A 26764-nucleotide genomic window follows, 5' to 3' on the forward strand; every position below is an offset into this window, starting at 1 on the left:
TATATATATATATATATAAATGTCCTATAGATTCGAGGAACCTAAATAGAACCCCACGGGCTGTGTCAACAGGCGACCAACCAGAACCACCCACCCAAACAAGACATTGCAGTTCGTAAAAACTCCTCTTCATCTAGTCCTCACATTTCACAGAAAATCATTGATCAAGTGGGAAAGTAAAATGATGCAGCCACTGAGGAAACGGGTCTGGCAGTTCCTCAAAAATTCACCATAGAGTGCAGCAATTCCACTTTGGGGAATGCACCCCAACTTGAAGAGGTGTTTGCACACGCACGCTCACAGCAGCATTATTCACTATCGCCAAAAAGTGGAGCCAATCTCTCAAATGCCCACTGACAGATGAATGGGGAAACAAAACGTGCTCAGTGTTTAGCACGTACAGAGTCTCCATCCGGGGAGACAAGAAAGTTCTGGAGATGAAGGGTGGCATAGTGGAGACAGCTGCACAACAATGTGAACGTACTTCTAAATGTCACTGAATGGTACACTGGAAGAGTTAAAACAGTAAATTTTATGTTATGCATATTTTACAGGAAGGAAAGAAGGCAGGCAGCAGGCAGGCATTCTCCAGACACCTGGCTGGCTCAGTTGGAGGAACCTGTGACTCTTGGCCACAGGGTTGTGGGTTCGAGCCCCACGTTGGGTGCCAGAGATTCCGGTGTAATTTTACCAAAACTGTGCAAAGGTAAACAAGTGAAAAGCCGTCTTTAGATAGGCTACATCCCGGGACATCATGCAATTTTACCAACGCCAACAACGAACTTAGCAGCCATTCCAGTGACGACAACCCAACCTGATGTTCTCCCAGAACCGGGGATTAGGAGGCAGGGCCCGAGCCCAAGGCACAGATGTTCGGAGGGGCCTCTCAGAGCTTTGGTGCAGTGCCAGCTTCTGCCCTAAGCCATCAGCCCACCTGTGATGAAAAAGTGTCCTATTTATTCACCCAGCAGGATTCTAGACACAAGGCAGTGCCTGAGGACATCAGTCTTTCCCACGTTTCTGGAATTTCAGGTTACGCCTATAGTTTGACCCAAGCCAAGTCTTTGTAAGGGGGCAATTCTTTTAGGCTAATCAAGCCAGCAAATTAACAACTTTGGGAGATGTTTACATTCAGCAAATGTGCCAGATCAGATCAGATTTCCCAAAGGCGAGTTCCAAAACGTTAGTGTAAGAGGAAGAAAACCAGCAGCTCACCTGGGCAGCCAAGAGCTTTGTTGGACTGCATCGTCACCTCAAACCTGGCTCCCATGGTTACGGTTTTCACAGGAGAGTCCCAGTGAAATGTCCTATTTATTTATGGGAGCAAAGCATGACCTAGCTAATTTATAGAGAAGTCGGGCCAGTCTCCTCAACAGTAGAAGCGACTACAACAGAATAACCAGGAGGAGGACAGCAAAAAAGGCCCCGTGGCTGGGGTGGGCAGGCAGGGCTACCATTTCCACCTCACAGAGGAGGAACCCGCCGTTACGTGCCACAGCCTACCCAGACGGTATGAAGCCTCCAAGATTCACACAACTCCAAGATTAAGAAGACTCTGCCCATCTTGCGTTTTGCTAAGAAAAGTAGTCACGAGAAACAGAAGCCTTAGATAAGCAGCAACTAGGTAAAAGAAGCAATATTTTAAATTGCTTGGCTTTAAATTTCAATAAGGATTTTGTTATTTTTAGTAAAAACTGTATATGTTGGGCACCTGGCTGGCTCAGTCAGAAAAGCATGGGACTCGATCTCAGGGTTGTAAGCTTGAGGCCACACTGGGCGTAAAGGTCACTAAAAAAAAAAATACTTAAAAAATAATATATATAAGGTGTAATGTCATATTTTGACAGACATACATTGAAAAATGAGTACCACAGTCAAGCTAATTAACACATCCATCACTTTACATAGTTATCCTTTTGTGTATATGGCGGGAACACTTAAGCTCGAACTCTCTTAGCATATCTCAAGCACACAATACAGTTAAAATGAAGTGTTTTTGTTTTTAAAACAAACGGTCCAAAGCAAAGAGATATCCGGGGTCCAGTTTGTAAAAAGCCCTTCAGCTCTTGTCATTCTTCTGTCTCTGGCAACTCCTTGGCAAAGACACCAGAAATCCTCACTCCCTTCATAATACTTAAGACCAGGGTAAACTATGGGAGAATTTTATGGCATTTCTCAATACAAAAACACTGTCATCAAACCAGCTCTTGTCATTAAAACTGCTACAATGTACAATAAAGGAGAAGTAAATAGTGCAGAAAATAACTTGAATGGAAAGCAACATAAAGTAGAATGTAAGTTTTCTCCAAAATTACTAAAAACAATGTAAAGTTTAAAGTTTCATCCCAAACATCAACTATTTTCTTTAATACTATTAGAAACAACCCGGGCGCCTAGGGGGCTCAGTCGGTTAAGTATCTGCCTTCGGCTCAGGTCCTGATCCCAGGGTGCTGGGATGGAGTCCTATATGGGGCTCCCTGCTCAGCAGGGAGTCTACTTCTCTCTCACCCTCTACACCTGCCCGCTGCTCATTCTCTCTCAAATAAACAAATATAATCTTTAAAAAAAAAAAATACAGCCATAACTACAGAATACAGTGAATGTGTTTGACATAGACTTTATTTTTCTTTATTTAACACAATTACACTGAACATGGTTAAACGGTTCATTTAAAAAAAACAATTATTCCTTCTCCCAAATACAATCTTTTCTCTGAGATTCAATTTTATAGATCCAATTTCACAGAAGATCATTTGTAAAATACAATTTTGATGTAAATGAAAGTTTTAATCAACAACAACAAACTTTCCATTAAGTACAAATCTGAGATTTAGACATGAAAACCCTGGAAATTTTTCATGCCTAAATCAATTCGATACTTTTGATACTTATTTTTTAATTAGATTCCATTACCAACAGAGTATTTTGCAACAGCGCATGGCCAAAAATGATCAAAGGCAGCTCTGACCAGATCTCAACAGAAAACTTCCACTGTATATCAATAAAGTTCACTTAAAAGGGGGAAAAAAAATTCCCCTGCTATAAATAATAAGCTTCTCTGGTAAGGTATAAATGACTCTAGGGGCACCTGAGTGGCTCAGTCGGTTAAGTGTCCAACTCTTGATTTTGGCTCAGGTCATGACCTCAGGGTCCCGAGACAGGCCCAGAGTCGGGCTCCGCGTGGGGTTCCACACTGGGCATGGAGCCTGCCTGGGATTCTCTTTCTCTCCCTGTGCCCCTCCCCCGCCCCCTGAAATAAATAAATAAATAAAAATAAGATTCTATTTATAAAATTTTTAATTTATGAACTTTCCCAAAATGCTTTTGATGCTTCGGGTGAGGTAGACATTCTGACACCAAATGACACTTACCTTCCGATAAATCATATGGCACATGGCGACTCGCAGCCTCATGCCGGCGCACTGAACATGATAGAAGTATAAATGATGCATGATGGCCAGGATGAGTGTGCAGACGGCCAGCGCCGTGGTATAGGCGTAGGCTTCATGCAAAGCCACAGAACTAGTGGAATCATGGTTTTCAAAATAATTAATAATTTTCCCCAAAAATATGGGCTGGATTACTTTGATGCCTTCCTAAAAGGAAAGGAGAAAGCCGTAATTAGAAATACAGGTCCTACCAGTTTTTCTTAACATAGCTTTGCGTTTATTACTAGCATGTTAAAAAGGCATTTTAACAAAGTGCTACATTCATCACTCATCCCAAAGAAAAACAGAACTCCTCTCTTATGTATGACAAGCAGATAATAGTTTAACCTTAAGCCAAATTCTAAGAGCAAAAGCCATAAACCTTTAGATCGTCATGCTTGGGTACACCGTGGGTGCTCGATAAATACTGCAACCCACGTTTAGAACGCATCTGGCAGACTATCAGATAAGTCTTGGCCCAAGATGAATGAGAAAAAAAGTGGCAAAGGAAGCGTAAGGCCTGTGCTCACAGGCAGGAAGCCCCGGCTCACAGCCTGCCTGTTGGGGCTCCACTGTCAACGTCCCAGTCCAAAGCAAAGTCGCAAAGGGCTGGCTCACAGGAGGCATGCTCTTGTAACCCCCTTCTGCATGAAAAGAGCTTTGGTGAATGGAGATATGGGCGCAAACACAGATCCGAGGAAAGGTCCCTCCACTCTTGCCCAACCCCAAATTCCACATGTCAGTAGATCAAAAGAATGGAGTCCAGTCTCCAACTTCTGTCGCAGTAAGGAAAAGGACCAGGCTCAGGAGGCTCGCAGGCTCAGGGCCATCGCTTTCAAATGTCTCTACCCCCTAGAAGCTGGGCACTGCTGCCTTGGAGTCAAAAATTTAACACGGCAGAAGGCAAGCTCAAAATAATGCCACCCATGGCTCACCATCCATGGTTCGCCATCAGCCATACATTGCGGGGGTTAGTTTTGAAAAATTGTAACAATCCTCCATTCCCCAAGGCAACAAATTAAAATCCTACATCGCTGAGTTATGGAAGCACTGGGGCTTACGTCCTTAGTAAGACTTAGGGAAATAAAGGCAAAGGACATGGCAAACCTTGCTGCTCCATGCCAGATGGCCACTCCACCCCACAACCTACGTCCACTCTTGTAAGGTACCTTCCTCCAGCAACAAAGAATACCAAACACTCGGAGCAAATGCCTGTCGCCAAAAGTAAACACACAGGCCCTCCACCTCACTTCATCTAATGCCAAAAGTCTGGAAATCTTTCAAGAACTCGACTTTGAAACAAACATTTCCTCTTGAGCAATCTGTCCTTATTAACACAGACATGGCAAACAACGAACAGGCTTGTTTCTGGTGGCTCTCCTCCGTCTGTCCCAAGTGAGGAACCCATACCACAAAAGGGCAAGGGAACCCCAAAAAAACCAAACCCAAAACGCAACTAACATGCATTTTCTTCTCAACCAACTAGTGCCCCTTCTGGCTATCTACAGAAAGCTGTTCCCATCCCTGTGATGGGTGTGACATTATAAACCCCAACGCTGCACACTCATGCACACATTCGTTCACAAACTTCACCACCAGCCTCGCCTCTCATGAAGTCATGGCACTTTTGTGCTACAAGGAAATGCTGCTCATTGAAGACCATCAGATCTCAAGAATACAAAGGCTCACTGTTACGTGTCCAGCATGCCCAATCATTCGTCCCAAGAAGCAGTGAGAGTTTATGAAAGTAACCCAAATATAGCGGGCCATGAAACAGTTTATGGGATTACTGAGATGAAAATCTGGAGGCTTACACAGCGAAACAAGAACACCCGAATTGTACACATGGGTGGTCCCAGCCCAGGTCAGCAGCATGCCACCCAGGGGCTGTCCACCAGGAGCCCAGAGCTAACACCCGCTGGCCCAAACTTTCCTAAAACTTAGGATCGTCTCTGGGACGCAGTGTTTGTTGACTGGTCCTCAGCTCTCCATTTGAGCCTAACATGGGCATGGGTATAGGAAAATATAATCAGAGTCACCCATCGGAGAGAAAACCCATAGATGCAACAAACCCAGTGGAAAAGAGCACAAAATAAAGGCAGGACATTACCACCCAAGCCCCTGGATTTTTCTGCTGACAGGACCTAATAATCGATCAAACAGGTTCACTAATGAGTAATGCTAGCTCACGGCCCCTACCATCCCACTCATCCGTCCATTCCTGATCCTCTCCCTCAACCATGAAGAAATAAAACCAGGAAAATATGTATTATCAAACTTGAAATTAACCATATTACAACTTTCTGAAGAGCGGGAGCAAGGTCGAAAATTGCTCAAACACGCCCATCTTTTGACAGTCATCTCTGCCCGGTGAAGATTCTTCCCACAAACCAACTGAGAATACAGTCTTTATTCTTCCTTCACAAGAATTCTTCTTGATCATAAAACCATAAGGGATTTTTAGAAGAGCCCAATAGGATACCACAACACCCCTTGGATCAAGGTCCTACCAGAGTTTCAGAGTCTTCGAGGCAGGTACTCCTTAATGGGGTATTTGGCACTCAGCTCCCTGAAACACACCTGACATTTCAACCCCACCTCTTGCTTCTTAGGGTAACTTATCACACGGCTAGATGCCAAAGCTTCCCCCATGGACACAGCTGTCCCGTGTAGGGGAAACATTTCTTGCCCAACCCCACCATGCCTGATCCGTGAGAAAAGAAAGAAAACACGGGAAATAGAAACAAGCTATCAGACAAAGAAAAAATGATTGAGTGGAAACATAACAGCAAACAAGGGAGCCTGTTTGGAACAGCCCCTCCCAACTTCCTGCTTTTTCCTATAAAAAGAGCATTTGGCAGGCTTGCCTACTGGTTTGGCCAGAGCTTGCTAGCCCCAAGTTGCAACTGTCTGCCATCCCTGAATAAACCCATTTTTGCCAGTGACATAACCGGGCAGTTCTATTTTTAAGGTTAACAGAGAGAAAGCAGTGAATGAACACAGGAAGAATGAGAACCACCCCATTTTGCAACCGTCTAGTAAATTAGGATCTTGAGCAATGACCATGAATAGTGCTCCTAACATCACCCGCACAATACGGACAAGCAGACACGATGTACGTAATAAGCGAGGCGCACCACCAGACCTACAAAGTAAATCTGCCAAAGAGAAGAAGAAAAAAGGAGGCAGATCAAGCTTCAGATCTCACCACCAACTTAACGTTCTAGAGAAACATGTTCAGTGACACAGGGCCTAAATTATGGGCCAAATCCCGACTGTGGTAATCTCTACAGGACAAACAACTTGGTGTCGAGTATTCGATTTGAAAAAATAAATAAAATTATAGTGAGAGAGAATGGAAAGGAACCTAAACAACTCTATCAGCCAAAGGCACCTGATTTGGATACGGATTCAAACTGCAAGGGAAAAGAAAAAGAAATATGAGCACTGGCTAGATAGTAATGACATCCAGCATCAGTGTTCATGTTCAGGCATAATAACGGCATTAGCTTATATAAGGGAGAGAGTCCATAGCGTTGGAAGACACACACTAAAATACAGATAAAATGATGAGGTACTAAAAACTGCTTGAAAATAATCTTGGGAAGCATGAGAGTGAGTGGGGTCCAGATGGGCCAAGACCGGTCATGAGTTGATACCCACTGCAGCTGGCTTAGGGGGACATGCAAGCTTAATCTGCAGGGGAGGAACAGCCATCTTGCCTCAACCCTTCTGAGCTCTGGGCTGAGATCCTCTGTAAAAAAGATTAACAGGAGAGAAACAAACAGAAGTTTACTACCAGGTATATCTCTAGCATACATGGGAGAGCCCCAGGAAAACAGAGTAACCCCCAGAGGCCAGACCCACTGCCATGGGGTGGGGGGGACACAGTTAATAGGAAAAGCATGGGAAACAGGGGTAAGGCTTGGTTGTGCAGATTTAAGTCGTCCTAAAGACTTCTCCACGGATAGGAGGCTCTTGTGATTGACAGCCACCCTTGTCTTCCTGGCACAGAGGGAGACATCCTTACAAATGGAGGTTTCCTTTATAAAATTAACTGTCCCTTACAAAAGGGTAACTTCTGCTCTGTTTCCAGAGCTTCTGCAGCTGATGCTTCTCAAAACCAATCCACTCAGGGGCACCTGGCTGACTCAGTTGGGGGAACATGAGACTCTTGGCCTCAGAGTTGTGAATTCAGGCCCCACACTGGGAATGGAGCCTAGTTTAAAAAAAAAAAAAAAAAATCAATCAGCTCAAAATGGTCTGTATCCCAAAGAGGCATGTTCTGGGATGGCATGTCCTGCGACCCTTCAATCATATTCTAGGTTTGTATTTTTGAAGCATTCTTAAAAAGCTGCGGGGGCGGTGTGGCAGAAGCTGTGGGTGACAGTGTATGAAGCAGTTGACAGAGGAGCACAGATCTGCTGTCAGAGAAAAAGCACCTCGTCTCGGCTCCCTGACCATTGTGGGTGGGGGCCCTGGCAAGAGAAGGCGTCAGGACAGAATGCAAAGAGCACTCATCCAGCAACCAGAATGTTTGCTTCAGAAACTAGGCCGGTCACTTGCATGTCACATGACCCTAAGTCCATCCATTGCCTCCTGAGCCACCGTATCCTTATCCATGGAAATTCCTGCCTGATCTACCTCAGAGGGATCCACGGACAAGTAAATGGGATGCAACAGCTCACGGTGTCCGAAAACCAGCATCAAAATCAGTATAAACGAAGATCACCCTTAGGATACACGAGTCCTGGGAGAGACCTAGTCCATTCTCTTGGCAGAGGCTAGTTTCACACAGGCCTTGGAAAACCCACTGCTCCCCTACAGGCAACAACAACGGTAGAACAAGAACTCTTGGAGGAAAGTCGCTCATAAAAGCCAACTTTTCTAGGGAGTTGCCAGAAGTTTAACGTCTAAGCAGATGTTTTTTTTAATTTAACCATTATGAATATAATCTTTTTAAAAATGAGTCACTCCTTCCCTGACATCTCAAACAGAATGCGTGAGAGGCATTACGTTTGTTTGTCACTCGGGGTCATCTTGTGGATACCGCTAACCTAAGCCTACAAACCCAAGAGCAGGCAGGGCGTACACAGCGGGTCGGCCCTGCCGGTCCCCTCGGAGGCTTCATCTCGCCCTGCCAGCGGTCCTTCATGGATCTTCCTGGCCCTCGTGTTGGCTACCAGCAGCCACTCATCAGCCTCGCCCCGGGGCTAAACAGACGTGAGGGGGCTTGGAACAAAGAGTGGGGAGGGGTGCCTGGGTGGCACAGCGGTTAAGCGTCTGCCTTCGGCTCAGGGAGTGATCCCGGCGTTATGGGATTGAGCCCCACATCAGGCTCCTCTGTTGGGAGCCTGCTTCTTCCTCCCTCACTCTCCCTACTTGTGTTCCCTCTCTCACTGGCTGTATCTATCTCTGTCAAATAAATAAATAAAATCTTTAAAAAAAAAAAAAAAAGGGGGCGCCTGGGTGGCACAGCGGTTAAGCGTCTGCCTTCGGCTCAGGGCGTGATCCCAGCGTTCTGGGATAGAGCCCCACATCAGGCTCCTCTGCTATGAGCCTGCTTCTTCCTCTCCCACTCCCCCTGCTTGTGTTCCCTCTCTCGCTGGCTGTCTCTATCTCTGTTGAATAAATAAAATCTTTAAAAAAAAAAAAAAAAGAGTCGGGACATAAATGCAAAGGCCCAGGACAGTTATCAAGGAATCAGCCCTGAGTTGAGGCACAAACTACGGGGATGGGGCGGGGCGGGGGGAGACGACATGACGACATGATGGGACTCAAAAGGATTTTGTTTACTTCTGGCCCATCAGCTAAGTTCCAGCCTGAAGATGAAGGCCAACATTGGCCTCCCCGCAGCCTCCACCTGGATCAGAAACAATTAACAAAAGCGGCCTCAGACAAAGGCCAAGTCACAGCTCAATGCCGGCAGCCACCTGGGGCCATTTCCGAGGGTCACTGGTAGAGGACCCAAGTCCGCGGCCACCCCTCCCCTCTCAGGGCAAGGGGACTGGGAAAATCCACCCACTAACACACCAGCAGGCAGAGACCACCTCTCTCACAGATAAGGCCCCGGGCAGTGTGTAAAGAGCCTTCAGGCTCCTGCTCCCTACCCTTGGGGCTCTGGGCAGGAGGGCACTCGCTCTGTCCCCACCACATCCCCATGGAAGTGCACATGGGGGCCAGGCGTGCCGGGAGCTCGCTGGCTGTTCCATTCTGCTTAGTGCTGGCCTGCAAGAACGCCGTGTTCGACATCAGCATGGAGCTTGCTTCTGCAAGCCTTACAAGCATTCCTCAATTCTCACAGGACAGAGATTCTCACCCCTTTGAAATCCAACCTCCAAAGTCTCGCCCTGGCCTGCATCATCCTGCCTCTCCCCACTGGTGGCTGCCAGCAGTGCCCGGGGACGGCCCTGCCCACACTTTGCTTGGTAACACGACACTGCTTGCAAACCACGGATAATCAGTGAGCCTCAAACTTTTCAGAAAATCCTCAAGTTGAGTTTAGATCCTCCACCACCTAAAATACGAAGACCAACAAGCAGCAGGAAAGATGACAGTACGGGAAGCTGCCCCATTAGCCCACTAGCATACACCCCACCTAGCTCAGGAACGACCTTTAATCACTGAAAACCCAAAAGAGCACCTGCAAGTGATTTTGAACCGTAACAGATCCTCATTAGCTCCACTGCACAAAATCATTTCTCATGTCTCCAGAACAGCATTGTGTGAACAGGTGAGTCTAGAAAAACAAGGGTATTTGTGTTGGATTTCAGGCTTCTTTTGCTGCCAGAAACAATCCAAGGCTTACTTCTGGTGGTGCTCTGACTCCGCGGGCCGCCTGAGCATCCCGGCATCGGGACACAGCTCTGGCACGTATTCTCTCAAAGACACAAAGTGGCAACGATCACCACGGGTGCCGGGCAGCAGGCTCATTGAGGCCACTGTCTCGTTTTCTACTGGGAACCCCCGAGATATGGGCCGTGTCACAGCACGAAGCGGCAAGCGCCCCCCGGGTAGCAGCCCAGTCCCACTCCACACCGGATGGTCTGCTACCAGTCCCGTCTGATTCCACCCCAGACCGTCACTGTGCTGCCCCAGGCCCACTCCACATGTTGCGTGTGGGGAAGTGCCCACACGCTGGTGACCCAGGGTCCTCATCCTTGCCCAGCAAATGCACACCCACTGGGAGAGGTACGGACACCATCTCTCAGCAGGGAGCCAGGGGCACCCGCTAAGTAACAATGGAGAGAGCTCGGCCTCTGCCCAGATCATCCGAGTCCCATCTGAGACCCCGACCTTCCTGCTGGTCAGTCTCCAGGAGCTCACCTAGAATGGGGTCTTACGAATGTGGATGCAAGTTTACGAGCTTGGGCGCCAGGGTAGCCACCCCCACATCCACTAAGGTAAAGAGCAGAATTTGGCTTTCTGAAGGGCTTCTGGCCGATCTGAATACACGATACGCTGCGGGTGTGAACGCCCCAGGACGTCCAGCAGCCCAGGGACACCGACACCTGAGCTCTGCCCAAATTCACAGTCCCCAGTCTGACTTCCTGTCCAGGGAGGTCTTGGCATCTTACATTTCTGCCCAAGCCAAGTTCAAAATGCACACGTCTGAGACCCTGAAGTAAGAGCTCTCAAGACAAGCTTTCCCGCCACTGGATGAGCGATCAGTCGTGCAGATGGTCGGGCCCGTGCATCACAGCAGCCACGACTGAATCCCGGCTCTGCCCTTCGTGCTCTGTGGGACCCTGGGCACACTGTGTAACAACCTGGCACTACGCGGCCTCTTTCCGAAAACGCGGATAAAAATAATACTCGCCCGCTTGCCTGAGCTGGCCAAAAGCATGAAACAATACTGCATGTAAAGTGCTTGCAGCAGGTTTTATTTTTTTTAAGATTTTATTTATTTATTTGAGAGACAGAGTGAGAGGAAGAGGGAGACGCGGACTCCCCGCTGAGCAGGGAGCCCAACGCAGGGCTCGATCCCAGGATCCTGGGAGCATGACCTGAGCTGAGGACAGACGCTTAACCGACTGAGTCACCCAGGCGTCCCTGCAGCAGTTTCTGAGAGTTTTCAAGTACTTATTATTATACTACTACTCTTACTACACTGTACTACTACTGTTATTGCATTACTACCCTGCTACCAGTACCGCTGTTGCCACTGCGGCCACCACCGTGGAGTATGAGCCCTGGCCGAAATTGCTACTAATAGTACTATTACCACCGAGTGTGTGCTATTACTGTTGTTGCTGTTACTATGGAATATGAGCCTCTGCTGCTAGCAACACTACTACCCAGTATGTCTCTGCTGCCCCTGCTGCTAGCAGTAGTAGTAATACTACTAGTAACAGTGTGCTGCTGCTACTGCTGGTAACACTACTACTGGGTAGGAGTCTCTACTGCCCCTGATGTTAGCAGTAGTAGTAATACTACTAGTAACAGTACTACTGCTGGTAACACTACTACTGAGTAGGAGTCTCTACGGCTCCTGCTACTACCAGTAGTAGTACTACTAGCAGTAACAGTACTGCTGCTAAGCGTGAGTACACGCTACTGAGCGTGAGCCCGCATGTCTGCCAGGTACTCCACGCCCCAATAAGAGGCCAGCGCTCTTACCAGTTGCACCCTCCTTTAGCCCCCAGTCCCAGCATCCCTAGATCCCAGTATTACCAGTACTAAGTATTACCAGGGCTGGACAATGTAGTCATCAACGCTCCCTGCGCCAAAGCGGAGCCTATCCTCTCAGGAAGAAGCCCAGCTTCTGTGGCCTCAGGGCTCTGTGTCTACTGTTCCCATGCCCAGCACAGACCTGCAGCTTGTTTTGAGATGGGACCACGTGGACTTAGAGACAGGCAGCTGCCCACGAGAGTGAGGAAAAGCAGAAGCTCGTCCACGCACGGCCACAAGGGCCACCCTTTGGGATCCACCATCTTCAACTTCTTCAGCACTTGGCAGCAAAGAGAAAGGAGAGAACCAGAGGCCGCAGAGGGGGGCCCGCTCCAGGGTCCGATCCAGCACCAGACTCCAAGGACATGGGTCCCTGCCCACGCCCAACCAGACAATGGACATGGGCCACAGGCATATGCCAAGGCTCCTGGGCTTCCCGACAAGCCGAATGCATGAGCACTCTGCTCTGTGAGGTCAGCGGCCACCTCTCATCAGGAAATCCTGCACCCACCGGCCACAATAAACCCCAGCTTGTCACCCTGTGTATTCCAAACTGAGACTAATCATGACGGCATAGAAACACCGTGACTGGGACATAAGTACACAGGTCAAAGCCAGGCCGGGACAGCCTCAGAGTGTGCTGTCCCCCCTCCCACCGCCCAGTCAGTCCCACTGCTTTACACCTCCATCCTGCCCGTCACAAGCCACAGCAGTATCTCAGCGCTGATCGGTGCCCCCACCCTCTGGCCAACCCACCTAGTCATCCAGGGGAACTTCAATCTCCCAGGACCATTAGTCCTGTTAGCTGACAAGCTCTGGTTTTTTTCCAGTGACACAGGGCAGGGATCACGTACCTACCCACTGCCCTTCAATACCACAGGGCCTTCGACACAGGAGCTGCCTCTCCCACATACAAATCGACCAGCCCACCCATCTCACGCCCAACAAAACAGACTTAGGACAACTCACGCCCTTCTCCACCTAAAACCACCGTTTCACAGGAACTGCAACTCCTATCCCTACTACTCTCCTATGCTCACAGGGCCACCAACGTCCCTAAGGCAGTACTAAGGTGCAACAGAGAGCAGAGCCAGCAGGCCCCAGCCCAGCCAGGTAGAGGCTCACTGGCGCCGTGCCCGGGAGAACATGGTCTTACTGGAGGATCTTGACTGAGGCCCATCGGGCTAGGAGGTCGCGGACCTCTTGGCTTTCTGCCTTTGCTTTTCCATTCCACATCACTCCCAGAATAGCTGCGATGTCACGCTACCAAAGCTCCGCCTTCCAACCAGCAATCCACGCCAATAATCAGGGACAGGAAACCAGAATGGGTGGGGCGCGAATCCTCCAGAACTCACGGAGCCAGAGCTCCTCCACAGAGGGGGTTTTGGCTCATGGTACGCATCCTGCTGGAAAGGGGGCAGCCCACAGAACCATGGGCCCTTGAGAGCTCGGGCCAGGTCCAGCCCAGACACAGGGCCTGGGGTTCTGACCCCCTGGAAGGGGAGAGGCAATAAAACCTTCTCGGGAAAACATTTATCAGATTTGGCCTGGTCAGGTTAGCTGTTAGTTGCTGAACACCTAATAAAATGTTTTATGTTATTCTGGGCTCTGACCCAAATTTACTTCCTCCAAATCAGAGGGCACATATTCTTTGAGGTTGTAGAGCCTTCTTCGGGTCAAGGATCACCCTTTGCATTTATAACATTCACTGAGCACCAACAATACCCCAACAGGGCATTAAACTCAGCACCATCCTCCCGCAACACTGCCTTTCAATTGCAACACTGCCTTTCAGTTCGTTACAAGGAAAACAGTAATCCCCCTGAGGCCCACTCTGAAGAGGAATACCACCGCTGAGCTGCAGGCGTCATGTCTCCTAAATACGTTTTACCCTCAGACGTTAACGACTTGCCCCTTTCCCCCACAGTGCCGCCCAGCGCCGTCCCCACCCGCACACGCGGAAAACCCACGCACCGCACATAAAAGCTTTTACCTCAATGAGCGTAAAAATTCCCAAAACTAAATAGGATTTCCAGTAACACTTTATGATTGCTTTTGTTAAAGAAGGCTTCCGTGAGTCTTTCTCAGCCCTCGAAACTTCTTTATCCCAGTACCTGCACGGAGAAAAACCAAGCGCGGTGAGAAACAGCAGAGCGGAGCACACGCCAGAACCGGAGCACACGGCAGAACCGGGGATGGGGCAGGGCAGAGTGCGGATAACCGGGCCCTGCTCGCTCAGCACCGGGGGACTGTTTGCGGCCCGTGAAAGCCGTGTGGTGAGGAAACATGCCTTGAGGGGAAAGGTTCCAGTCTCAGGAAACAAGTCGCTGCCAAGCGCTGCCAGACGAACAGCGCCAGGAGCAGGCCAGGAAGGCAGACAGGCACACAGACAGCCTCCTCCAGTGACACCATCTCTGGGGTCAGAGCTTGGCATCCAGGCCTTTGGTGCTGGCAACCTCCACTCCACAAACACACAGGAAACACAGGTTCCCCCCACCAGCCGCCAAAGTAGGCTAAGCCGGGGTCCAGCCTGAGGGGAGGGGAGCGTACAAGATGAGGGAAGGAGGCTCCAGAAGGGCCAAGGGGAAGGCAAAACTCGTCCCAAACCACTGGACACACAGTTAGAAATTCTCAGTCCTCCCTTCCCTTTTCATTCCCGCCTGTGGCTTACCCTTGCAACTCTTCTCCCAGATGCTTTGAGCGATCTTCCAGAAGCACCGAATACATGTCATCTTCTTCTAATCTCCGTTTGTGACCAATTTTAAACAAGGGGTTCAGCCACCTGTTAAAAATTAAGAGAAAAGGAAAGTAATACACAACCAAATTTACATCTGTCTAATTAGAATCCTACATTCATGGGATTAAAAAAAAAAAGTCTGAAAGACTAAATACTCTATGATTTCACTTGTAAAATACGGAATCTAAAAACACAATGAACCAACAAAAAGCAGAAACAGACCCATAAATCCAGAGAACAAACTGATGTTGCCAGAGGGGAGGGAGCGGGGGACGTGCAGAAAGGGGCGTTGGAGGTACAGGCTTCCAGTTATGGAAAGAGTAGGTCACAGGGATGAAAGGCACAGCATAGGGAATAGAGTCAGTGGTGCTGTAATAGTGGTGTGTGGTGACAGACGGCAGCCACGCTTGGCGTGAGCAGGGCACAACCCACAGACTCATCGAGGCGCGACACGGTACGGCTGAAACTAACGTGACATCGTGGGACAACGATACTTCAATTTTTTGAAAGTCTACATTAGAGATATGGGGGGGATAAATATGTGCTTATACACATACATACACACACACAGAGAGTGCTCTATCCACTGAGGGGCCCCAGAAGCAAGGACATAAAAAGTATTCCAGGGTCCAGATCTTGGGTTGTTTTTTGTTTGTTTTTGTTTTTGTTTTTACCGTACATAGTAACAAAAAATTTTTTTATGATTAGATCTTTTAAGAGCTATTCTCTTAGCACTTTCAAATATGCAATACAAAATCATTAACTATATAGTCACCTCCCTGGGACTGACTTATTTTATAGCTAGAAGTTTGTACCATTCGGCCCCCTTCACCCAAATCTGCATATTTTCCTATCTTTCTTCCCTAAAAGGAACCAGGTCTCCTAGAAGACATGTCTGATTTCAAGGTTGGGACGGTTTATGAAAGCACCTGACAATTAGCTTTCCTAATTGTAATTTAAATGCCTGACATTATGCTCTTGACTGCTAAGGCAACCACTTCAAAGAGCTCCATCTCGAAGGAAGACATTGCCAGCCACGCTGGATGAAGAGCCAGGCCACCCCACCCACAGCCAATGTTCCCTCTTCTTAAGAACAGGCAGGCTGACGTAGATAACTGGCCGTTCTACCGCCGGCTTTTCCATTCCTGTGCTTTAATTCCCTCTTAGGTTTTAAATTCACCAATAAAGAGTGAACTCGCGAAACCCCAGGCACCCCAGCCTCGACCTCTGTAAAGGCAGAAGCCCAGATCCAAGTGTGTGCGTGCACACACGTGCTCCCGGCCCCATCCCTCCTGCGCCCACCTGGCCCTGCAGCCCCTGGCACGCCCCAGGCATGCCACGCAGCCCTCTAGGACCCATGAGTAATAAACCTTCTCTTTTCTAAAGTTCCCTAAAGGCTGTTGCTGAGACACGACTTGCAGCCACAAGAGTCCCAAGGGCTGGTCTGGCCACAGCACTTGCTGCAAAAGCGAAATGTCTACGTGGCCACGTGAGGAGTACGGTCCCGGGCGAGCAGGGTCCACGTCATTCCTAGCAACGGCACTGCTTCCATAGGCTGACACCAACACAGGACAGGCAGAGAAAAGTACAAGATGGGCCTGGAACATCTCACGCCATAAAATAAGGACGTGCTCAAGGAATCACGAGGATGTGCCCAAAGGCCAAGGGAGACAGCTCCAAGGGCTCTCCCCAGACAAATCTGGGATACTTCCAGCATCAAATAAATAAATAGCAACGAGTCACACTCTTAAGTAACAGAAGAATCCATGAATCCTTACTGCCACATAAACGGGAGAGAAGGAAAATTCTAGAATGCAAACAAATACAGAAGGAACCATGGAATTAGGGAATTACCAATGAAGTTAAAACCCACGGGTGAAAGTGTGATGTAGGCACAGTATTTATATTAATTTCAAATGATCTCTACAAATGACTAATTTTGAAAAGAAAACAACTGTACAGAAGCTCTAAAGAGCCCTATACAGACCCATTATACATTACGTAAACGATAATTAATGCAGAACCAGCCTAACAATGAACACCATTTCACTGGTTTTGCCAGTAAAGACATTTCAGAGGCCAGACGACAAGCTGGGAAAGTAGAGATCCTATTTCTCTTATTCACAGCTTTATCCCTAGCACAATACCGGGTACAGAAGAGCTGCTCAAGAATTTTCTGTTGTTGAATAAATGAATTCTATGAATTACAAAGGAAGCAAAGAGAGAAACTGCGCTTCAGATTTTGCTAATCCTGGTAGCTTGGTAGCCCTAAAGGACCCCCAGTCCAGGAGGTGGAAGGCTGGGTCCAGTTCCAGCAACGGTACTGGGACCCCACGGTCCCGGAATGCTCCCCACTCCAAGTTCAGCACCTCCATGTCTGTTTGCTGGTCACCCAATCTCTCTCCATCTCAACTGCCTTCCCAGACAAAAATATACATCCGTGTGAGCTTTACCACCAGACAGGTTGGAACCGTACGGGGCCACCTTTACTGCACGGGTATTCCCTGTAGAAAATGCTGAGGCAATCAGCAGTGGAGCTCGCTCAGATGATGACATCCTGCCCCGAAATTCTGTCTGCAGAGGAAAAGATGCTCATCACTAGAGAAAAGGAAATCAAAACCACAGTGAAACAAAACCTCACACATATCAGCATGGTGACTATCAAAAAAATAAGTACGTAACAAGTTCGGCGAGAATGTGGGGAAATCGGAGCCCTTGCAGGCAGCCACTGGGAAATGTGACATGGTGCCGTCACGGAGGACAAACATTAGGATTCCACCACTTGAGGTACTTACAGTAGTCTCACACAGAGAGCAAGCAGAACTGTGGTTGCCGGGGACTCCGAGGAGGGGGACGTGGGGAAACACTAAGGCAAGATGAAAAGGGTCCTGGAGATGGGTTGCATAACAGTGTGACTGAGCTTACCACCCCTAAGCCGTGTACTTAGAAATGGTTAAGATGGTAAACTTTACATTATCTGTATTTTACCATGATTTTTTTTAAAGTTAATGAGAAAAAAATTCTGTCGCATGTGCCGTAGGTGCCAACTTTCTGGTTGTATGACCTTGAACTAGCCATAGGACCTCTCAGTATTGACCTCTGGCAAATGGGGAGAACACCTCCCGAGGCTGCGGAGGGGATCAGCTGGGGTTGCTCTGAACACTACAAAGACCTACCAGACGAATACCAGCCTTGACGATGCCATTGCTCTTCACACTCGGCCCCGTTAAAAAGGTTCTAATAACTTTGATGAAGTTACTCAGTTAAGCAAACTCCTTTCACCCCAGCTCCAGATTTAACGACCTTCCCAATCCCCTTCAGTGCCCAAATCCCAAAAAGCCAGGCTGAGCCCCACAGATACCAACAAGGGCCAAAGGGTTTCTTTCCACCTGATGGCGAGCCTCCTTTGTGCCACCAGCTAAGCGAGGAATTGGAGGCCGGAGTCAAAGACCTCTGACTTCCAATTTATCCCCAGGGACACTGAGTCAACAATTCCAGACTGCTGCTGAATGAGCCACCCTGCAACCCAGCTCTGCCCCAACAGTCCTTCCCTCCCCAGCTTAGTCTCTCCTTCCTGCCCCCTGCACAGCACTGACCACAGCCGCAGGATTTCCTCCAGCGCACCACACTGCCAGCCCCTCAGGGCAATGACAACTCACATACACTTGCCGCCCCCGTGACCAAACACAGAGCCTGGTTCACCATGGTGCCTGGGCACAGATGTCATGGGAATCCACCCAGAGCAAGGTCCGAACATCCACCCTTCAGGCGAGCTATCCTCAACATGGGTCGCTACTCCGGCTTGCTCTGCTCCCTCCACCCCCTCCAAGCTGTGGACCGTGCAGAGGCTTCTGATCTCGACTTTGGAGCTTCCAGGGCTCACGGCTGGCCTTCCTGTCTTCCTCCTCTCCTACCAGAGAACCCAACACCTCTTCTCCGTGTCCTCATCCCCACACACCTCCCCACACCACCACCAACACCAAGACTATACAACCATCATCCATGGATTACTGTCCTAATCCCCTTCTTGAAAAAAATTTTGCATACAATTCAGTACCAGTGAGAAGAATCACAGTAAGGTACTCACTCCTGCGGGCCACCTCCCAAGACTGTTGAGGGATTAAAGCACCACTGGTGGGAACTAGCAAGGAGGAGACAAGCAGCTGGTGATACCCTATCTAGTCACTACGGTCAACATGGTCCCCTAAGCACAGGATTCAATCATCACCAAGATCCCCTTCTGAGCCCGAAAGTGCCTGATGCGGCCTCTTCTCTGAACATCTGGCCATTAGTGCCTGTTCAATCAAATGCTTTCCTCCAAACTGTTGAACCTCATCCCCGTAAAGGAAGCTCTTCCTTCCAAGCTGCCACCTACAGTCTGACCCGTCTCTAACCCTCCCTCCCAGCCCTCCATGAAGCTCTCTGGAATTCCCTCCTACGACTGGCAAACTCCCCTGTGCCCTCAGCTCTGTGCTCTCCAACCCTGGCTGGCCCCTGGGGACACAACTTTTTTGCAGCCTCGGGGTGGCCCTTCAGTTTCCCAATTTTGCTTTCCAGCCCCGTGCCCTGCCTGTGCCTCCTAGCTGTCTACACCCCTGGCACCTCCAAAAGCCACAGCACCTGCTATCACTGCTGCATCTAAAACGTTCTCTGTCACTGTCATTCTTTGGGGACTTTAGGGGATCAGGCTTCCCCTCACCCCAGCTCCCTGCATCATTCTAAGCGATCTCCACACGCAACACAAAGGGCACCCCAAACCCCAGCCACTCACATTCTTGTTCTCATTGCTTCTGGAACCTTCCTACCTCTAGCTTTTCTGATGAATACATCAAGGATGGGCTTTCGGACCTCTGCAATGCTCTCCAATGCCTGTGACCCCCCACCTGCCATGCTCTGACTTACTCTGCAAGCCACTGGAGTGCAGCCTTGTGCTCTCCCTAGGGAACAGCTGTCCATCCCCGGCCTTCCAATACCATCCACCTGCCAACAGCCAGGCCTCTCCCACCAAACCCCGGGTTCCTATGGCTAAGCGCCTACTTGTCATCCCCTCTCAGATGCTAAGAGGCCGCCCCCTTTAACCTCCACGATGGAACTCCTGATTTCCCTGCCAAAACTGTTCTTCCCCAGCTCTATTAATGTCAACCTCAAAGAGCCCACCACTCAAAGCAGTCGTCACTGGATGCCTCCCTTCCCCTCAGCCAACCCATCAATTCATCCCACAGCTGACCTCCTGACCCCATCTACCTGTTGGCACCTCTGCTTCTCCCATCAGGTCTCAGAGCTACAACCGCCTGGTAACTGACCTGCCTGCCTGCACTCTTGGTTTCCCAGTCTTTCTACAGAAAAGCCAGAATGAGGGGCGCCTGGGTGGCTCAGTTGTTAACCGTCTGCCTTCGGCTCAGGGTGTGATCCCGGCGTTCTGGGATCGAGCCCTACATCAGGCTCCTCTGCTGGGAGCCTGTTTCTTCCTCTCCCACTCCCCCTGGTTGTGTTCCCTTTCTCGCTGGCTGTCTCTCTCTCTGTCAAATAAATAAATAAGATCTTTAAAAAAAAGAAAAGAAAAGCCAGAATGACTTCTTAAACACACAAGGCCATGTTGCTCTCCTGCAGCAGAATGACACCTAACCTCCTAATGGGGCGTCACGCGTGACCAGGTCCCTCCTGCTCACCAGCCCCACCTCCAGCCCAAGCCCCCTCGCTCAGTGTTCCAGCCCAGCCCACCTGCTGTGGCTCCAAGTTCCTGTTTGCTGGTCCCTTTGCTGAGAACAAATGCTCTTCCCCATTTGCTCCCATAATGGCACTTTCTCTCCTCCAGGTCCCAAACTCACGGTCACCTCCACGGCAAGGCCTAGGCTACCTGCTCTTAAAAAACTAAACACACCCTGATTCTCTACTTTATTTCCCTCTTCTTTCTTTACCCCTTTACTACCATCTATTTGTTGAGAGAGAAAAAAGCCCATTTATTTTGTCTCTCTCTACTCTAGGACAAGAGCTTCATGAGGGCAGGACAGAGTCTTTCTATGGTGTTCCCTGTGCCTGGCACACGGTGGGTCACTCAAAACGCTTCGGAGTAAATGAATGCATGATTCTCCCCTGGGTGAGAAGCAGGGCCAGCGAACACTCATACAACCGTCTCTAAGTTCTTGTATGATCGGGGAATGTGCAGGTCAGCTGAGGTCAGTAAATCATTCAACAAATGCCCTAGCCCCAATTAAATAAGTTATTTATTGTTAAAAGGATATATTTTAAAGCATTTCTGGCTGTGGCTAATTATTAGTCATTTGGCTAATTTTCCCTGGAGATTCTGCCAACCTGTCACTGGAAGTGCCCATGGTCCAGCCGGGGGCTCCACCAGGACAGAGCTGGGGGGACAAGAGGTGGAGGGAGGCAGGGTAGTCAGGGTCAAGGAGACCAAGAACAGGGCCTGGGGTGAGGGACAAATGAGAGGCACACGGATCTCACAGTAAGATCGACACTACCTTACCTGAACCCCCTTCCCCTAAAAGCAGGAGTTCTTAAGCTCAGCAATGATGACACTTTGGGTGGGATGCTTTTAGCTGCAGGGGTTGTCCTGTGTATTAAAGAACGGCTAGCAGCATTCCCGGACTCTATCCTCAAGATGCCAGTGGCATCTCCCCATCCCAAGCTGCGACAACCAAAAATGTCTCCAGACTTTCCCTGGGTGGCAAACTCCCTGGGTCAGGACCACTGTCCTGAGCCTTTTCTCTTTCTGGAAAAGCCATAAAACTTTACTTCAAATGTTGGCCCCAGAGAGTCGCCACAGGGCATCAGCAGCAGTCTCCTAGCCACCAAAACCAGGATAATGGTAAAAACCCATTTCTGTATTCATTGGTCCAATTCCCCTCCAGGAGCTCACAGTCCAGGTCCAGTGAGTGAGGGATTTATGTTGAAGAATTACAGTATGACATAACAAGGGTCACCACAAGTCCTGCAGAAGATGAACTTCTTGGCTTTTTTCAGGTCACTCACCAGTGACCGATCTCCTATACAGCAGAGATTCTCAAAGTGGGATCCCCAGACCAGCAGCATCAGCATCCTTGCTGGAAACCCAGACCTCCAGGCCCCACCACAGACCTATGAGTCAGAAACTGGAGTGGGGCCCAGCACCCTGTACCTTACCGACTTTTGCAGGTGCTGCAGACACGGGCTCAAGTTGGAGACTGTGCCGTTCAGTGTGCTTGGCATGACAATTGGGAGGCTCTCACCTGGGACTTCTATCAAGAGTCCAAACCCTGGCTAAATATCAAAATCCCAATCTCAACCTGGAGAGTTTTAAAACCAAGACCAACAGATGGCAAAGCCCCATCCAATGACTGAATCAGAGTAAGCCAAGATAGAACCCAACTGGTTGGCCTTTTCCAAAGGCCCCCAAGCCCTGCCAATTCTGGTCATTGACCAGGTCCAGGAACCGTTTGCACCACAAAGAGTGGAAAACACGTACACCTGGGGGCCCTCAAAGGAGGTTTGGAAATATTGCCAGGAAGACACAAAGCTTTTGAGTAAAATTCAGGAGAATCATTCGGAGCCCACTGAGGAGACAAGGTGAGAAAGAAGAATTTTTCAGAAAAACAAAACCAGACATGCAAAGACATACTGCCTAGGAACAGCGGGTACAAAACTGCATGGGGTTTGGTGTGGTAATGGAGTATCCAAAGGTCTTATGTTCCAAATGAACTTTATCCTTTATCCTATAAAAGGGAAACAGTACAAGTTTTCAAGCCACTTTGTAGATGATGGACTTTGGAAGGTAAGGAAACCAGTCAGGAATGGGATTTGAAAGAAACATTAAGAAAGGACAATAAGGGGCTCCTGGGTGGCTCAGTCAGTTAAGCGTCTGTCTTCAACTCAGGTCATGACCTGGGATCGAGTCCTGCATCATGCTCCTTGCTGAGCAGGGAGCCTGCTTCTCTTTCTGCCTGCTGTTCCCCCTGCTTATGCCTTGCTCTCTCTCTCTCTCTCTCTCTGACAAATAAATAAATAAAACCTCTTATTAAAAAAAAAAAAAAAAGACAAGACAAGACAATGAGCCACATTCCTTCGTGGAAGCAAACTAGATCCAATTTGCTCTCCCAGCCTTACTCCCCTCTAATTAAAACAAATCTCACCTCCCTTTGCTTCGTCCTAACTCTGGACTGCCACTCCACCATAAAGATAAGTCACATGACCAAAAATCAGAGTTTAAAATTCAACATCCTATTACTAATTTACTTTATCAAAACAAGAAACACTGCAACTCAAACCATCCTTTAAAAAATCTTAATATTCCTATTTAATATAAACTGAAGCATCTATCAAATTTATTCTTAAATTCCTTAAAATTGGCATAGCAGTGACATATATATTTTAAAAATCTGTATTTTATTTACTAAAAAACTACAACCACAAGCAGCTCTGCTTACCATCAAAACACACTAAATTCATTCCCATTAAAATAAGATACTAAAAAGGGATGGTTCGTCACATACCAGTAACAGCTGTCAAAGGGGGGGGCACAGATAAAGTAATAAAATTTATATACAGATAGTTTTACAAAAGTAGAAAGTCCAACTCAAAGGTACTAAGGGCAAGTTGTAAGATGTGTAATAAATAGATGGAAATCAATTGCATTACTGTATTCTAATGATACTGTGGAGGGAGGTGGCTTCTGATGATAAATTATTTAAGATATTAACTTAAAGAATAAGTGGCCAGAAAGTTTTTAGAAATTGGTAATTACCCCTAAATGTAGAAACCAGGTAAGACACCATCTTAGCCAAGTGATTCAAGTTACCACCACCAGGAATGAGGCAAGTGGACATCACGTGCCTAGGATTCCACTGACCATTGAATTTGTGTTCCTACTGTGAAGAAACATCAGACAAACCCAAATTGAAGAATATTCTACAGAGTAATAATCTATATATTCTTTAAAAATATCAACAACATGAGAGATTGCATAAGCTATTCCATATTGAAAGATGCTAAAGAAATATGAAAAACTAAATACAATGCATTATCCTGGGCCTAAAACGGGTAACATAAGCAAACTGGTTATGCAATCTGAGAATTGGAGGGTAGTAACATATCAGTATTAATTTCTGAATTTTGATCGGAATACCCTGGTAATACAAGAAAGTGTCCTTATTTTTAGGAAATGCATACTAAAACGTTCAGAGGGTAATGGAGCATCATGCCTTCAATCTACTTTCAAGTAGGTCAAAGAGGAGTAATATGATAGAATGGCAAATATGGCAGAATCTAATGTTAGGGAATACGGATGAAGGGTATGTGAGTTCTGTGTACCACTCCTGCAACTTTTCTGTCAAGTTGAAATTATTTCAAAGTAAAGAGTTAAAAAAAAAAAAAAAAAGTAGCGGGGCGCCTGGTTGGCTCAGTCAACTAAGCATCAGACTCTTGATTTCAGCTCAGGTAGTGATCTCAGGGTTCTGGGATCCAGCTCCAAATCAGCCTCCTGGGATCAATCAAGCCCGTGTCAGGCTCCGAGCTCAGGGCACAGTCTGCTTGTCCTTCTCCCTCCGCTTCTCCCCCCTCCAACACACACTCTCTCTCTCAAATAAATAAATGAAATCTTATTTAAAAAAAAAAAAAAGTACCAGATTTTAAAACATTTCAGACAATCATCAAAACTCTACGGCCCACAGTGGCTCCTGGGTGACGCAGTTGGTTAAGCATCTGACTCTTGGTTTCGGCTCAGGTCGTGATCTCAGGGTCATGAGATCCAGCCTCACCTCAGACTCTGTGCTCATCTCCATGTGGGGTCTACTGGGGATTCTCTATCCTTCTTCCTCTTCTGCTCTCTTTCTCTTTCTCTCTCTAAATTAAATCTTTTTTTTCTTAAGATTTTATTTAATTATTTGGCAGAGACACAGCGAGAGAAGGAACACAAGCAGAGGGAGTGGGAGAGGGAGAAGCAGGCTTCCTGCTGAGCAGGGAGCCCGACTCGGGGCTCGATCCCAGGACCCTGAGATCATGACCTGAGCCGAAGGCAGATGCTTAACAACTGCGCCACCCAGGCACCCCTAAAATAAATAAGTCTTTAAAAAATAAATAAATAAAACTCTATGGCTCACAGCTAACTTCATACTCATCAGTGAAAGGCTGAACGCTTTACCTCTAAGTTCAGGAACAAGACAAGGATGCCCACTCTCATGAATCATATTCAACGTAATAGTACTGGAAGTCCTAGCCAGAGCAATTATGCAAGAAAAAGAAATAAAGGACATCCAAACTGGAAAAGAAGTAAGACTTTCACTATTTGCAGATGACATGACACTTACATATAGAAAACCCTAAAGACTCCACCAAAACCGTTAGAATAAATGAATTCAGTAAAGTTACAGGATACGAAATCAATATACAGAAATCTACTGTTTCAATACATTAACAACAAAGTAGGAGAAAGAAATTAAGAAAACGATCCCATTTACAACTGCATCAAAAAGCATAAAATATCTAGGAAAAAATTAAAACCAAGGAGGTGAAAGACCTGCCCTCTGAAAACTGTAAGACACTGATGAGTGAAGACATGAATAAATGGAAGGATGCTTTGTGTTCGTGAATTAAAAGAATCTTGTTAAAACATCCACACTACAAAAGAAATCTACAGATTTAATGCAATCCCCATCAAAATTCTAATGCCATTTTTCACAGAAATAGAATAAATAATTATAAAATCTGTACGGAACCACAAAAGACCCCAAATAGGGGCACCTGGGTCTCTCAGTTGGTTAAGCATCTGCCTTCGGCTCAGGTCATGATTCCAGGGTCCTGAGATCAACACCACGTCAGACTCCCTGCTCAGCAGGAAGCCTCCTTCTCCCTCTCCTATTCCCCCTGCTTGTGTTCCTTCTCTTACTGTGTCTCTCTCTGTCAAATAATTCAATAAAATCTTTTAAAATAAGTAAATAATTGAAAAAAAAAAAAGACCCCAAATAGCCAAAGCAATCTTGAGAAAGAAGAACAAAACTGGCATCATTACTCTCCCGAATTTCAAAATGTACTACAAAGCTACAGTAATCAAAACAGTATGGTATTGGCAAAAACAAAGATACACAGATCAATGGAACAGAATAGAGAGCCCAGAAATAAGCCCACACATATAAGGTCAATTAATTTATGACAAAGAAGACAAGAATATACAATGGCGAGAAGACTGTCTCTTCAATGAATGGGTGTTGGGAAACTGGATTGTTACATGCAAAAGAATGAATCTAGACCACTATCTTACACCAAACACAAAAATTCACTCAAAATGGATTAAAGACTATAAGACCTGAAACTATAAAACTCCTAGAAGAAAACAAAGGCAGAAAGATCCTTGATGTTGGTGTCGGCAATATTTTGGATTTGACACCAAAAGCAAAGGCAACAAAACCCAAAACATACAAGTGGGACTATATCAAACTCCCCTTTGCTCCCTTCTTGTGCAACAATATGGATGGATGGACCTAGAAGGTATTTTGCTAAATAAGTCAGACAGAGAAAGACAAATCCTGTATGATTTCACTTATATGTGGAATCTAAAACACAGACAAAACAAAGTAGACTCAGCTTTGGAAAACAATATGGCTAGTATGGAAGGGGTAAGGGGACAGGCAAAACAGGGGAAGGGATAAAAAAGGTAGAAACTTCCAGTTATAAAATAAGACACAGGGATAAAACGTATAGCCATAGGAGACAGAGTTAATAACACATAACAACTGTGACAGAGGGTAGCTAGATTTATCTTGGTCACTTGGATAAATCTTAATCATTTGGATCACTTTCTGATGTATATAAGTATTGAATCACTATGTTGTATACCTGAAACTAATATTATATGTCAACTATACTTCAATAAGGAAAAAACTAAAAAGCTTCTGTACAGCAAAGGAAATCATCCACGAAATGAAAAGGCAACCTACTGAAT

The 26764-nt window shown here is 47.3% G+C and overlaps 1 protein-coding gene across 3 annotated transcripts in view; it reads right to left on the reverse strand.

Moving 5' to 3' along the window:
• Nucleotides 1-26764, reverse strand: part of ABCC4 (ATP binding cassette subfamily C member 4) — a 246341-nt gene that overhangs the window by 192307 nt on the left and 27270 nt on the right. For all 3 annotated transcript variants that reach the window (XM_034665378.1, XM_034665380.1, XM_034665379.1), the window contains exons 2-4: nucleotides 14770-14880; nucleotides 14092-14212; nucleotides 3372-3596 (exon numbers count right to left, since the gene is read on the reverse strand). In XM_034665378.1, the coding sequence (XP_034521269.1) occupies nucleotides 3372-3596; nucleotides 14092-14212; nucleotides 14770-14880 (457 nt within the window). The remainder of the gene's footprint in view (nucleotides 1-3371; nucleotides 3597-14091; nucleotides 14213-14769; nucleotides 14881-26764) is intronic.

This window comes from Ailuropoda melanoleuca, chromosome 7 (assembly GCF_002007445.2).
Source record: "Ailuropoda melanoleuca isolate Jingjing chromosome 7, ASM200744v2, whole genome shotgun sequence".
NCBI classification, from domain to species: domain Eukaryota; kingdom Metazoa; phylum Chordata; class Mammalia; order Carnivora; family Ursidae; genus Ailuropoda; species Ailuropoda melanoleuca.